We start from the raw sequence: 14,665 nt of genomic DNA, 5'->3' as shown, positions 1-14,665 counted from the left end.
AAATTAGTAAGTGGACCGGCTGGGGCTAAACCAAGGCATCTGACTTCCGAGCTATTGCTCTTTCCAGTACTCAAAGTGTTCCCTACCAATGTCCTTTGCACTCACAGGAGATATTCAACAAAAGTGTGGTGATTAACTTCGTAGATTTCTCGGTACCCAAGGTAGGTGGTGAAAGCACCCTCATTTGTTGGATTAAAGCAGAAGTTGGAATCACATCTTTAAGCGAAGACTGGTCGAAGGCACTGGCTTAGGAATCAGGACAGAACCTGATCTTACCACTTTCTAACTATGTGACCTTGGACAAGTGACTTCACGTCTTGAATCTGTTGCACCTTTCTTTGTAAAACAAGAAGGGTAACTGAGCTGGTTTGTGGAGAGGATGAAATAAATGAGTAGAAGATGCAAAGATCTCAGCCCATTGTCTGGCACACAGGCAAAGCACTAATGAGGTCACTGTAAGGTGGCCTCTCAGAAAACATAAAACCTGACAATGTTGGAGGAAAAGGTAGCTTGAGAAATGAATATTAAGGATGAAAACTATCTCGCATAAAAGCCGTGAGCATCCCAAAAGGATCTTGGAGACCTAAAACTGCAAGGGCTCTTAAGGATCAAATGGGTTTGAACCTCTCTTCCACTTTGGAAAAGGAAACAAAACAAGGACTGTGGCAGGTGATGTTCACCTTCCAAGAACATTCCCATGCAAATACACAGAACCATGCTCAATTCCCAGGCAACCTGCTACTTAACTTCACGCCCTTCTCATTCACTGAAAAAGCAATCCAAATGCATGAATCTTCAATTAATTAAATATAAAAAGGAAATCATTAGCAAACTTCCATTCTTCCAATTTCATGAGTAATACCTGACTTACTCATTGCTAATCTTATACAGCCTCCTTCATTTAATTGTTGGGAAAACCAAGAGAGGTCTGGGAATCTTAGAGTTATGTTAGAGCTCTCCCCAAATTCCAGACCTCCTGGTTACTTGTGCTTTGCCATTCTCACCATATCAACTCTGCCTTATTAAGACCATTCCACACCCACTGCCAGGTTATGAATCCCTAGAAGTGAATCTGTCTGTGATGAATGTTTTTCCAAGACAGGCCTTTCTGACACTCCTTACATTTTCCCACCCACAAGACCACCTCCTTATCCAGAGAGTGCACTTACATGTCCATGAATCTTCTGTTGAGGTGTAGAAGGGAGGCCACATCCACCTGGAGAGGAGGGTCCCGGACCACCTTGTACTGCAGGGGCTTACACTCTAGGCAGAGCGGGCTGTCAGCAATGGAGGTCAACATGGCCGCATCAATCTCCAGGTGCTCATCCAATGTGTAGATCTGGATGCCGTACACCTCCTCACCCACATCCCGGAGTTTGATGGTCAATGGGACATCGCAGAAGACGTTCTGAGGGCCCAGGGAGATGTTCTTCCCACTGACAGTCAATAGTTTGATGTCATTGACAGCCCCACTAGAGTCCCAGTCAGTGGAGACAAAGGTTACCCATATGGTTAAAGACTCAGGGACCAAAGGGTAGCGAAATTCCAGTTCAAGGTAGCAGCCCTGTGGCTCAGGGCAGGCTGGAGGGACTGTATGTGGGTTGACAGCTGAATTTGGGCTCCAGGTGCGGACACTGGACTTACAGGGCTGTTCAACATCTGGATGACCTATGGAGAAGAGATGAGGGTATGAGTTCCTGAAAGCCCAAGGAAAGTCTGGTCCTTGGAGCTTCCTGTACACAGTAGGAGAGACTGGTCTGACTAGAGCTCAGACAGAGGTGAAAAGAGAGGGAAGATTCTCAGTGTTTTGGTGACTCAGTTGTATGCACAGCATCCAGCCCATCTCCACCCTTGCAGTACAGATCTTGGATAAATCACAAAACATTTGCTCACAACTACATTCAAGTAAGTGTCTTACTATTGAGTCAATGCCCAAACTTTCTTTCTTCATTCCCTACTTGCAGGCTTTGCTGCCCCAGATGGAAAGAAGGAAGGGACACACATTTGCTTAACACACATTTGCTAAACATCACCTGAACTTGCTTATTTCTTGCAAAGACTCATCTCAGAGGTGAGGCAACTAAGGCTCAGAAATGTGGAGTGGACTGATCAAAGTTTCACAGCTTGATGTGAAGGTCAGTCAGCATTGGAACCCAGTTTTGTCTCATCTTGAAGTTCATACTCTTTATTCTCCCTACTGCATGCAGAGGCCACAAAAATAAACTAGAATCCTTATAGTACTGCTTTCAGTACAACCTGCTTCAAATGACAGAAGAACCAGAAACCTCCAGCAAAGAAGAGATGAGTGCAGATAGATCCTCCCATTGGATTGAGGATTCTGGGAGGGAAACTGTGTAGAACCATGAATGACAGAACTGGAAGGCAGCCCTGGAGCCATCTTATCTCTCCTCCTCCTCTTTACCACATGAGGTCATTCCATACCACTGAGCTTCGCAGAGCTCTGTCCAGTCTGACTCAGGAAAGGGGAGGGTTGGGTGAGGCAGGGGAGGGGGGAGAAGGAAGGAGGGATTCTTCTACTCTTTCCCCAGGGAGACAATGCCTCATCCCCACTGATCTCAGCCTGCAGTGACTTCTGAATTTTTCTCTGATGAGATCATGTAGTCCTAGACCCTCAGAGAGCTCTCCTTTGCACTGCTGAGAAAAGTAATCAGGACTCTGTAATGATCGGCTCTAATTTGTTTAAGGGAATCTAACAAGAGATACAGATCACTGGTGAGGGTAGGACGCAGGATCTCAAGTTGTCCTATTAGCCACATTTTTTTCCATCTTTTTGGTGGCAAGTGGGATGCTGGGTATTTCCAAATCAAAAGGGAAAAGACAATCTTTGCTGGAAATGGCTTTGTGGTAGTGTTACAGCATCATAGGAATTGCAATGTGAAAACTAGAAAACCATTTTGGGTAGAAAAGCTATTCCAGTGAAGGCTATAAAAATGCCTCCAATCTCCATGCCTCTGCCCAGCCAAGGGAGAAGAGAGAAGACATCAAGTGGACATGGAGAAGAGAAAAAGAAAAGAAAGTGGGCGGGGGGGGGGGCGGTTGAGAAGAATTCAAAAGACTTTTTAGATATAACACATCAGAGCAGGAATAAATGGATATAACTACTCCACCATTCCTAGGCAAGGTTCATCCATTTCAGCAAATGCTGGCTAGAAGTGACCAGGGATTTAAGTCAAAGGCACAATTAAGACTCCCTAGCGAGGCTGAAGCTTTCCTTCGTGTCGACTCTCCAACCCGATGGAGTCCCTGATTGTCTTAGCTTTATGAGTTGTTGGCACATACATTATCATTTATTCACTGAGCTTTCCTGAGGGCAACATTTTAATGTATATGGAGCACATTCCCTAGCCATTAATGTATTCATCTGTTTGTCATCAAGATCCGGTAAGACAGTTATCATTTTTGTCTCTCATATCTGTTTCACTCAATGACAGGTAGCCTTTATTTAATATAGTACCTGGTCCATAGACAGTGATGATAGTGGATATTCAATAAATATTTGTTAAATGAAGAATCTTCTATCTTGCTAATATGGAGTTAAAAAAGCAGCAAGTGCTTTGTGGAATGCAGAAGCCCATTGCGTTATGGTGAGTGCCAGGTGAACATCCACCTCCTCCTCGCACTTTCTCTTGGAACTGGAAAAGGATGCAACAATCTTTCTCCTTCCTTGGAGAAAATGGCTATCAGTGATGGGAGCCACAACAGAGCAAAGATGACAAATGTGTCTGTCCCCTGCCTTCTCCCTGATTTCTTGTTAATCAACAGAGGGACCAAATGCTTTTCAAAGGACAGTAAGGTGAGCCTGGACCTTACAGTCAAGTAGGTAAAGAGGAACGGAGATCTTAGCAAAGCTTGTGCTTGTACTGTCATCAGAGACAAACTTTTACATGTCAAAAAGAGCCTCAGGGTTATAGAGTCCAGCCATCACCAATGCAGCAACCCCTTGAACCATGCCAGGCTCCACGGACTGACCATCCTGAGTTCGGTGCCAGGCCAAACATGTTACATGCCTCATTTTTGCAATAAGTCTACAGCACAGGTCTTAAGAAACTCATTTTCCAGAAGAGGGAACTGAGACTCAGATGGTTAAGTCACTCCCTGATGGGGAACAGAATATTATGTGATACTGTTCATCCAGGCAGCATGCCAAACTTTGAAGCAATGGAAGCTGGGCTGAACTATAAGCTCATTGTGTCCCCTACTCTGATGATACCTACCTCACAGGGGTGCTGTAAAACTCAAAATGGGATGGTATACTTATCAGATGTCACAAATAGATTAGCTCTGTTATGAAACATAAGGAGGAAGGAACGGGGAAAAGCTTGGGAGGAAGAGGTAGTCTAAGCAAAGAGAACAGCTGAGAGTGAACAGGAACAAAGATGACTGTGGTTGTGAGTGCAAGGGAGAGTAGCAAGTGGTGAGGCCAGCAAGCTAAACATAACCCAGATTCTGGAGAGTCTTGTATGGCAATTTAAGGAAACTGCACTTTATACTGAGAAGGATGGAGGGGCTAGTGAAAAATTTTAAGCAAACAAGTGAAAATTATCTTTTAGCAAAACCACTTTTTAGAGTCACAGATACTATCTATCCATCTATGTATTTGTCCATCTATCTGTCTGCCTGTCCATCATCCTCCATCCATCCATCCATCCATCCATCCATCCATCTGTCCATCCAAAGAATAATTACTGACTGCCTGGTCTGTGCCCAGTGCTAGGCTAGTCCCTGGGAAAACAGGTTTCTATACACATGGCCTCTGCCCCCATGGAGCTTCTAGTCTAGTGAAACCAGGTGAGAAATGATTGTACTAACACAGACAATCACACCTGTGGCTTGGACAAGGGACCCTAAAAAGAGATGAGGACCAACCCAAAGTGCCTAAGAGGGAAAAAATGAACAAGGCTAGAAAGTTGACTGGGAGTGACTGTGAGGCAGGGAAAGGGGCAGAGAAAAGGGGGAAGGGAGGAGAAGGGAAGGAAGGAAGGAGGAAAAAAGTAAGAAGGAAGGGGGAAGAAAGAAAAGCATGAAAGCACTGTTACTGCATTATTAATACCTACCCTTTTGTATATACGGTGATTACATGAAAAGGTACATGTTGATACAAGCCGTGCACTAGAAATGAGGCTACATATGTGTGAAATATATTTATATATACTTATGCTGATTTAAATGTACATTTATTAAGATCCATACAGACACCTATTATATATCTTTGTGTATATACCCTGCAGCTGTTGACACAAATAGAGTTATAAAAACTTAGTGCCAAGTTTTTCCAGATGAATACTTCAGCACACCTGAAATATTATGGGCACAAAAATGGGGGAAAGGACTCACACAGATAAGAAAAAATGAAAACAGCTAGTGCCATGTGTCACTTTCACGGAAAACCCAACATTTGCGAGATGTTACATGCTTGGACATGTGATCTTACCAGAGATCTGAGTTGATGAGGCCTAACTATCTCAGTCCTGGGTGACAAGTGTCCATTGTATTAAACACCTCAAGAAACACTCAACTCTGAAGTACAGTTTTTGCTCAAGATATAGGAAAACAGGGTTTCTTCTGAGTCCAATCACCTTCTGTGGCCAAAGGCAAGAATTTCTGTGACTGTATTTACCTGAAGTTCATGGAACAGAGTTAATGGAACACCACAGATGTGCAATAAATATTTGTTAAATGATAAATATTCTATCTTATTAATATGGAGTTAAAATAAAGAAGTTACAGCTCTGTGGAATATTAGAGCTAGAGAGAACGTTTATTCTGTGCATGAGATGCTATCTTCAGAGAAGCTAAGTGACTCATTCAAGGTCACAGAGCACATTAATGTTGGGGCTCAGACCAAGGTCCAGTCCTCTTTATCCCCCCACCCCAAAGATCTGTCTGGCATTGCTCATGGATTTGAGAGTTTTATGTTAGTTTGGGAAGTCTAAAAACTTAAACATGCAAAGATAAATAGGATGAAAATGAGTTGAGAAATAAATTGCAGAGTTTGGCTCATGGAAAAGTTTATTTCTTCAAGGATATTAAAAGGGTCTGAGCCAAAAGGATCACACAGCCTGTAATAGGATGCTCTAAAAAAAGAACAGTGTCTTTTCCTGGCCTGCATGCACTAAATTTACATATTCTGAAGGAAAACCCAAGGCTGCTGGGTTTCCTTGCATGCCTGAGTCAGCTCAGGGAACGAGGGGGCTCAGCACTTCCAGTTGAACTCTGCTCTACATCGTGCTTTAAGGTCAACAGCAAACCAGGAACAGACTTAACCAATTGACAGTTGGGTCGGATGGAGGTGTGGGGAGATGTCTGAAAATTATTTCATTCATGCAACTGGCAGAACAAACCAAGATGGTTTTAGCCAGAGAAGTCTCAGTGGAGAGTCTTGCTGATTATACCTCCTAAATCTCTCCCAATTCCATTGACTTCTCTCCATTTCTCACTGCCACGGACCACACCCTGGCCACCACCATCCCTATTCCAGATTCCTGCAACAGCCACTGCTCCCTTTCCCCCAGCACACTCCTCAGGCTCTTCACCACAGAGCAACCCACGCAATCTTGACAACATGTACATCTCGCCATGCAACAGACTCCTGCCAAGGCACATGGTGCCTCCTTGCTGCCCTCAGGAAAAACCCATCGTTATCCAGTCATTATAGAACACTCAGTCCAACCTTCCCCGACTCCACACCTTACTCTTCATGCTCCAAACCCTCTTAATCTCTCAGAGCATTACTGAAGACCTTCTGTTTATGAGGGTTACATCTACTAGTAGTTGCCATACTATCAATGAAAACTGAGAAACTTTAGAACACAAGAACACATATGCATGTGCTCTATAGCTATTGGAGCAGTAATAACATCGCATTCCATGCAGGACGGGAAAGCTCCATTCTCACGAGAGACTGGGAGTGGAAATGGTAATCAGTATCATAGCATCATTATGAAAATAATTTTGGTCTTTGAGGATACCCTATAAAGTCTCTAGGAATGCCATAATCCTCCAGATCAGACTCAAAAAACCACTGTTCTAAACATACCCAGCTTCTTTCATGTTGTCAAATGTGCCTTGCTCACTGGTCTGGTGACATTTCCTGGGTGGCCTTAGTCTCAGTTCTACATGAGGCCAGCTTCTCACTGCTTCCCCCAGCACTCTGTGCTTCCATCAGCATGGGCCTCACTGCACCGGATGGTTACCATCCAGCACCACTGTTAGATGGCCAGCTCCGCCTTGCCCCATGCACCCAGCACAGTGCCAGGCACACAGTTCCTACCGTGGTCACAGGTGAGACTTGTTCATTCTGTGCGCACACAATGTGTTGTCAGCTGGAAGAGACACGCATTTTCTTCCAGGAAAACCCAACGTGGGTTCTGCTGGCATGGAAAAGTCACGACTGTGGATTTCAGAAAGAACTTTCTAACGAATGGAAGGCCAAGGAATGTATGAGCTGGTGCTAGGAGAGCCTCAGTGAGGGAGGGCAGGAGGGGGATTCCTGCACTGGGTGGGAACTGGGGCTGGATGACCCAGCCACCCCTTCCAAGTCTGACAGCCCGTGATTCTGTGAGGCTGAACTGAGGGCTTCTCCCAGACATCCCTCTTGCTTTACATTCCAGATGGATTTGTTTAGAGTTCCCAAGTTCAGCTCTCATTTTTATTTTAAGCTACTTTAGAAGATAACAAAGTACAGTGCTGTCATTTTTCTCCTTCACTTTCCTCTCTGATCCCTCTCCCTTGCTTTATTCTCTGGCTTTTTCTTTCCAACCTCCTTTCTAAAAATATAAAGGAAAAGAGGGGAGTTCTCACTGAACCTCAGTGAGGAATCAGATTCTGCTCCCTCTGATGGACTGTGGTCCCCACCCAGGGACCATGGACATGAGCTGCCCTGCACAGAAGCAAGAGGGACCGGGTGGTCGGGGGGCGGGGGGGCGGAGTTCTAAGCGGAAGTCTCTGAGGGTAAGGGAGAACATGGGGTCTCTGCCAGCCTGGCTTCAGACACTAGATCTGAGCCCTAAAGAAGGGGACATTGCAAAAGGAAACTGAGTAGGCAACTTTCCATGAGATTCTGTTAAGTTCCAAGTGGCTGCTGCAAAGCCAAGTGACCATGAACAAAGAATTGGGTAAAAGGCACTCTCTTAATTTCTGTAGAAAACCCAGTAGATCTGGCAGTGTGCAGGACTAGAAGACAGCACAGAGACTGTTAGCCCTAGGGAGGTCTGGGAGACCCCCAGACGGGGAGGGTGTGGTCATGGGGAGAGCCCACAACAGTGGCAATCACGAGGTGCTTCCCTCAAGTGTCTTGCTGATAAATGGATCCCAAAAAGGAGGGTACATGGCAGAAAACATTGAGAGGGATAGCTGTGGTGTATATGTGGATGCCCTGGGGATTCTCAGAAACAACCAAAGAAGATAAAGACTACTGAAACCTTGACCACCCCCTGCCCCCCCACCCAGGTATGTGTGCTGATTCTAAGGTGATCTTGAACCAACAGGCTGTCGGGGTCAGGAGGCGTGTATAAACACACATACAAGCTGTGTCTTTATCAGGTGTGTGGCCTCAGGCACTTGTTCAATATCTCAGCACCTTGGTTTCCTCAAATTTAAAGTGGGATGTCATACCTAACGCAGTGAAGAGTTCAAAGACTATGTGTTGAATCGACGCATGAGTATTGGCCTTGATCTTGGCCCAAGGGTGCAAACTTCTAGTTGTACGATGAATAAATTCTGGAGTTTTAATATACAACATGGGGACTCTAGTTAATAATACTGCATCATACACTTGAAAATTGCCTAGAGAGTAGATCTTATATGTTCTCACCACAAAAAAAAAAAAAAAAGTATGAGATGATGGATGTGTAAACTAACCTTACTGTGGTAATTACTTCACAATGACACATGTATCAAATCATCACTTTGTACAATGTGATGTTAGATGTCAATAATGTCTCAATAACACTTGGGGGAAAAGACAAAAATAAAATTTTTAAAAATAAAATTAATAAAAGAATAAAATTATAAAAATAAATAAATAAATAATAAAATAAAATGTAAAAACTTGGCCTTGAAGATTCCATAAAGATCAAATGAGATAGTATGCAAAGAGTTGTTCTTTGTACCCCTAACCTGTAAATGAGCTTCCAGGTGGCCTTACCTTCTGCTTCCCGAGGACTCCAGTGTCCTGATGGGCCACAGGGCATCGGGGAGGAGGCATTAATGGCATACTGCACCAGGATTCTCCCTTCCAGACAAAGTTCACATGCTGATCCCAATTCTCTAGGAGGCCAAGGAAAGAAGGGAAATGCACTGACTTAGGAACGGTTGAATGAGCTCCTGATCCAGGGCAGAAGACACAACAATTCCACATTACCCTATCCTCCTTATTCTTGCCAAAGATTCCAGAATATGAGCATAAGTGAAATTCCTCCCCAGGGTTCAGCAAAGATCTTATTTAGGCCTATGTGGTTTCTGTCATAACGACAGAAACGCTTCTTTAATTTCAAGCAGCACAGAATCAACAGGCCAACTACTTACTACCTGTACTAATCTTAGTTTCATCAGACATTCAAGGCTCCACTGAGGACTTCATGTGTGCTTGCGAAAAAATCTTTAGTCCCACTTAACCTCAAATTTTATTCTTTTAACAGTGCTTATCAGGTACCTCCCATGTGCCAGACACCATCCTGGGTCCTAGGTATGAAATACAAAGAAGGCATGATCTAGTTCCTTCATTCAAAAATGAGTTGGGTGAACCAGATGGTGCCTATAGAACCTTCCAGCCCTGACACTGTGCGGATGGATGAATCACCTTTGATTTAACAGTGAAAAGCAGTTTCTTTACCATGGTATCAAATTCCTTTTAACAGCTTTCCAAGGGGCAAGCCAATCCCTTGAAGGGAACAGCCCTAGAAGTGGAATGTTACGGTGGCTTCCACTACCATCTAGTGTCTCATGTATCTGGATTCAATCTCCCCTTAGCCACAATAGCCTCTGGGATCTTGCTTGTTCTCCAGACTTGGCATCTGTTTAGGAGGCAGCTGCCAGGAGGGGAGAGGGATCAGCCCATTATTTCTCAAAATGCAATGGTCCTGCCAATACCCCTTTCATCATTCCTAGAAGAATCTTTATCCCTTGACTACCTGAAAGATACAGTGGAGGAGCCCTAGGGCTTTCCCTTCACAGAGAAGCTCTATAGCCCTTGGGATCACATGGTAAGAAAGAGTATACTTGTAAGCATCTGTCTATTGGTGTTCCCCATTCCTCTTCCACACAGCTACCAGGGAACTCATCCCCAAACCTATATCTTAACAGATCATTCTCCTGCTTATCTGCTTATATGGTGGTCAACCTATGTGGATGGGTGGATGGGTGAATGGGTGGGTGGCTGGGAAGATGGATGGATGGTGGATGGGTGGATACTGGCTGGGTGCATTGGTGAGTGGACGGGTGGGTGGATGGATGGATGGATGGTGGATAGGTGGGTGGTAGATGGGTGGATAGATGGGTAGGTGGATAGATGAATGGATGAACACCAGTAACTCAGACATGTTGCTAAGACTCATGACTAACCTAGTCTAGACCCTCAAATTGCAGAATTTGCATCCTCAGCTTTATCACTGTAAATATAAAATCATACATAGGTAGAAATTTTGCAAGCACATTGATATCCAGTGGTAGGAGAATGATGAAATAGCCTAAGATTAACATGGTCAATAAAATGGTAAAAAGTCATTACAAAAATGTTCCCTGAAATTTCATGGAATGCTATAATGTTAAGTGAAAAAGTTGTATTCAAAACTGAATTTATAGCAGCAGCTCAGTACTGTTCAAATAACTTCAATATTACAAAATATTGGCAGCAATGTCTGGGTGGTGGAACAAGTATAGGATGATCCCCATTTTTATTCCTTCTGGTTTTCTGAATTTTCTATATATTTTGAATATCTAGGAGTTACTCCTGGACTAGCAATCACAATAATTATACAAATATACTTGTAGACAGGGAATGAGGAGTGGAGAGAGAGTTCCTTACTCTGGAAGGCTGAGTTCCATTACAATGACCACAAACCATGCATAGCGGCTCAGAGTCACATGACTGGCTCTATGATGACAATGAGATTATAAAGGTTCTGGGATGGAATCAGGAACCACACTGACCTTAATGGACATGGAACCTTTCTTTCTATTTCTTTATATGTCATGCTTCAGATGACACTCATAGAGTGAGTGCCCTGTACTTCACAGAGTTCTTGACACATCCTCGGTTTCCAATAAATACTTTAATGAGTGACTAAACCATCATCCACCTGACAGTAAATGTGCCTTGTTTGCACAGAGCCCTACAAAGTACCTTTGGTCGTATTCAATCATTGGTTCATGTATTCATTCATTTTTTCATCTGTTCATTCAATGGGTAGTCATTGAACAGCCTCTAGCTGTTAGCACTGTACAAGTACCAGACATTGACCATCGAAGGGTGAGGAAATTAGATGTGCTACCTATACCTCATAGAGCTTGCAGCCTGGTGGACAGTCCATAAACAAGTAGACAGATATAAAATAACAGGCTCATTAAGTTCTAGAAGCAAAGGAAATGTAATGACGTATGCAAGAATACCAGTGGGAGAGGTGTACTGGGCTAATTAAAATTGGAACAGTCATGAAAGGCCTTAGTGAGGGAATGCCATCTATGGTGAGAGCTGAAGGATGACATAAAGAGTGGATATAAAGTATTCCAGGGGCAGTCGCAGGAACATAAAGGACCTAAGCAGGAAAAAAAGGGCTTGGTGTATAGGGATCCCAAAGGAAGTGTGAGTGACAGGAGTCACGAATGAAGGAAAGAGTGGTAAGAGAGGCAGTTGGACAAATAGGCAAGGATTAGATCATGGGAAGTCCTGTAGACCACATGGTGATCATACATAAAAGAAATGGGAAGCCACTAGAGGGTTGTAAGCCACTGGAGCCACTCCAAGTCATGGAGCAACATGATATAATTTACATTTTAAAAAGATTGCTCTGAATGCTAAATGAAACATGGATTGAGGAAAGAAGGACAAAAGTAAAGGCTAAGTCAGCAACTAAAAAGCAATGGTGTGATTCTGGGCAGTGGGTCATGTTCCCGTTTTACAGATTAGGAAATAGAAGATCATGAGTACAATGTACTCACGCCAAGGTTATAGCTTGTAAAGGCTTTACCAAAATCAGGAAGTATCTATACATCCAGGGAGTATGTAGTATTTTTTTTTTTTTTACCTCTGGCATTTATTTGATTTTTATTTGCACCTGTATCTACACACACACACACACACACACACACACACACACTCTCTGAAATCACAGACATACAGGATGTTAACACTGGAAGAGATCATCTTTCTTACCTAGGTTCCATGAGAACCAAAGCTTAAAGCTCAAGTCTGTGCTAATATGGCAGCCAGCAGTCACATGTGGGTCTTTGAACGTAAGTTAATTAACATTAAATAAATTTAATAAATTATAAATTAAATAAATTTAAATAAATTCAGTTCCACCCTTGTCACATTTCAAGTGCTTCATAGCCAGTTGGCTAATGGCTACCATATTGGATGGTACAGATAGAGAATATTTCCATTACTGCAGAAGTACCATTGAACAGTGCTTCTTTAAGATGTCCACTGTGTATGATGAGTTTACATCTCTCCTATGCATCTAGAATGGTACTCATTATGTACCATTCTAGGGAGAATTGAGAAAATAGTTACTCAAGTCATTTGCTGTGTTCTGAGATTTGCAATAGGAACCTTGGTTGCAAAAGGCTAGATGCCCTTTGGCTTACAGATCAGAAGACTGAGGCTGAAGAGGAAGAGGAAATGAATGAGGTTGCAAAGACTTGACACCCAGGTCTCTTGCTTCTCAGTCCAGAATTCTTTCTAATACCCCACCACCAATTGTTCAGATAACTGAAACCATTCCGTCAACACACGTTTGCAAGACAGATAAAAATAAAGGAGTTAGAAAAGCCAGGGGTGGCCTTGAATTATTTATTCAGTTGCCCATGTGTGAGGACACAGGCTGTGGGAGGATCTGAATATGTTTTTTTAAGGAAAACCCTTGTATTCTCTTAGACCACAGATGTGAGGAACAGCAGGAGGACGTAGGGATGGCCAGGGGCGAGAGGTTGGCATTGATGGATGTAGTGGAAAACACCAGAGATTTTGCAGGGAAAGAGAATTTTCAAGTAGCTAAACAGCTCTGGGAAACTTTGTATGAGATGGGAGCTAATATTTCTTGAACATAGAGGGTGTGCTAGGCATACCACAGATGTCACATGTTTGTTGAATTCCCCACAAAATCCAGCTGAAGTGGGCACAATTACGGAAGAAGATTCAGAGGGTCAGAGAGAGTAAGAGGTGAGATGGCTTGCCAAAGGCCCCATAGACCAAGAGTGGTGGAGCGGGGAGCGGAGTGCAGACAATTTGTCAGTAGAGCTTGTATGCTCTGCACCAGGCCAATGCACATGAGTGCAAACTGAGTGTATGTGGGAGTGATAGCTCCATTTCTTTATAACAATTTATTGAACTGGTGGCCCAACTTCCTTTAGTCATAGCCTATCGTCTACGTAGCTGTTAACCCTAATTAGACATGTTTCTAAAATGTCAGTTTTAATTTAACATATGATAACTCCGTTATGAAATCTTAGACTGAACAGAATAGCTATTGTACGAGCCTCAAGTACCAACTGACTATAGGTTATTAAAAACATATTGATTGGAGCTGAGGGTACCATGTAATAGAGACCTATCTCATTACACAACAATTAACCCTCCAATAGGTTCCAACAATCAGATGGTATTTATTTAATGGACAATAACTGCTTTATGAAATATAAATTAAATACATACACAGGAAGCTTCATTTACAAAACTTCCATTTTTAAGTGGAATTGAGGCCAAGGCTTGACCAAAAGTCTGATACTTCTCATCGCCACAGAAAAAATAAATAAATCTACAGGCTGCTGGAGAGCCTGCTCTGAAGTGTCACATGAGGTTTCCCAAACCCAGCTCTGAGCTCCCAGTGAGGGCGGCTGGGGGCAGGGGAAGGGGGTTTTTATAGAGGGCCCAGGGATTACATTTCCTTCCCCTATGAACACATGCACCCAGCTGCCAGACAAAGGTTCTAGATTCAGAGACTGATGGTACTGTAGAAAATTAGAGCTCCAATTTTTTTTAAGAAGGCTCCACGCCTGGTGAGAAGCCCAATGCAGGGCTTGAACTCACGACCCTGAGATCAAGACCTGGGTTGAGATCAAGAATTGGACACTCAACCAACTGAGCCACCCAGGTGCCCCAGAGCCCCAATTTAATGTGGCACCGTGAACTAATATGTATTTACACACACACACACACACACACACACACACACACACACACGAGAGCTCCTTACCACCTTCTGTGGCTCTTTTGAGGGTAGGGGTAACACCCCCTTCATAATTCAAATTTTAGACGGACTTAATGAAAACACACAGGGGCCAGAGACAAGACGCTGCAAAATGTGAGTCAGAGCCCAGCTCCCACCAACTTCTACGGGCTCTTGGTCAAATCTCTCAACCTCTTTCAGTTCCAATTCCTGCCTTACCCAGCAAATGAGGAAAATGATTCCCCCTTCATAGAGTTACT

The 14,665-nt window shown here is 43.5% G+C and overlaps 1 protein-coding gene across 1 annotated transcript in view; it reads right to left on the bottom strand.

The window, feature by feature from the left end:
• The window catches only part of PAPPA (pappalysin 1), a 240,957-nt gene that overhangs the window by 159,474 nt on the left and 66,818 nt on the right, over nt 1-14,665 (bottom strand). The window contains exons 6-7 of the mRNA XM_042964314.1: nt 9,167-9,288; nt 1,170-1,668 (exon numbers count right to left, since the gene is read on the bottom strand). Coding sequence (XP_042820248.1) covers nt 1,170-1,668; nt 9,167-9,288 — 621 coding nt within the window. The remainder of the gene's footprint in view (nt 1-1,169; nt 1,669-9,166; nt 9,289-14,665) is intronic.

This window comes from Panthera tigris, chromosome D4, assembly GCF_018350195.1.
Source record: "Panthera tigris isolate Pti1 chromosome D4, P.tigris_Pti1_mat1.1, whole genome shotgun sequence".
NCBI lineage: Eukaryota > Metazoa > Chordata > Mammalia > Carnivora > Felidae > Panthera > Panthera tigris.
This window is presented reverse-complemented; position numbering and strand designations above follow the sequence as displayed.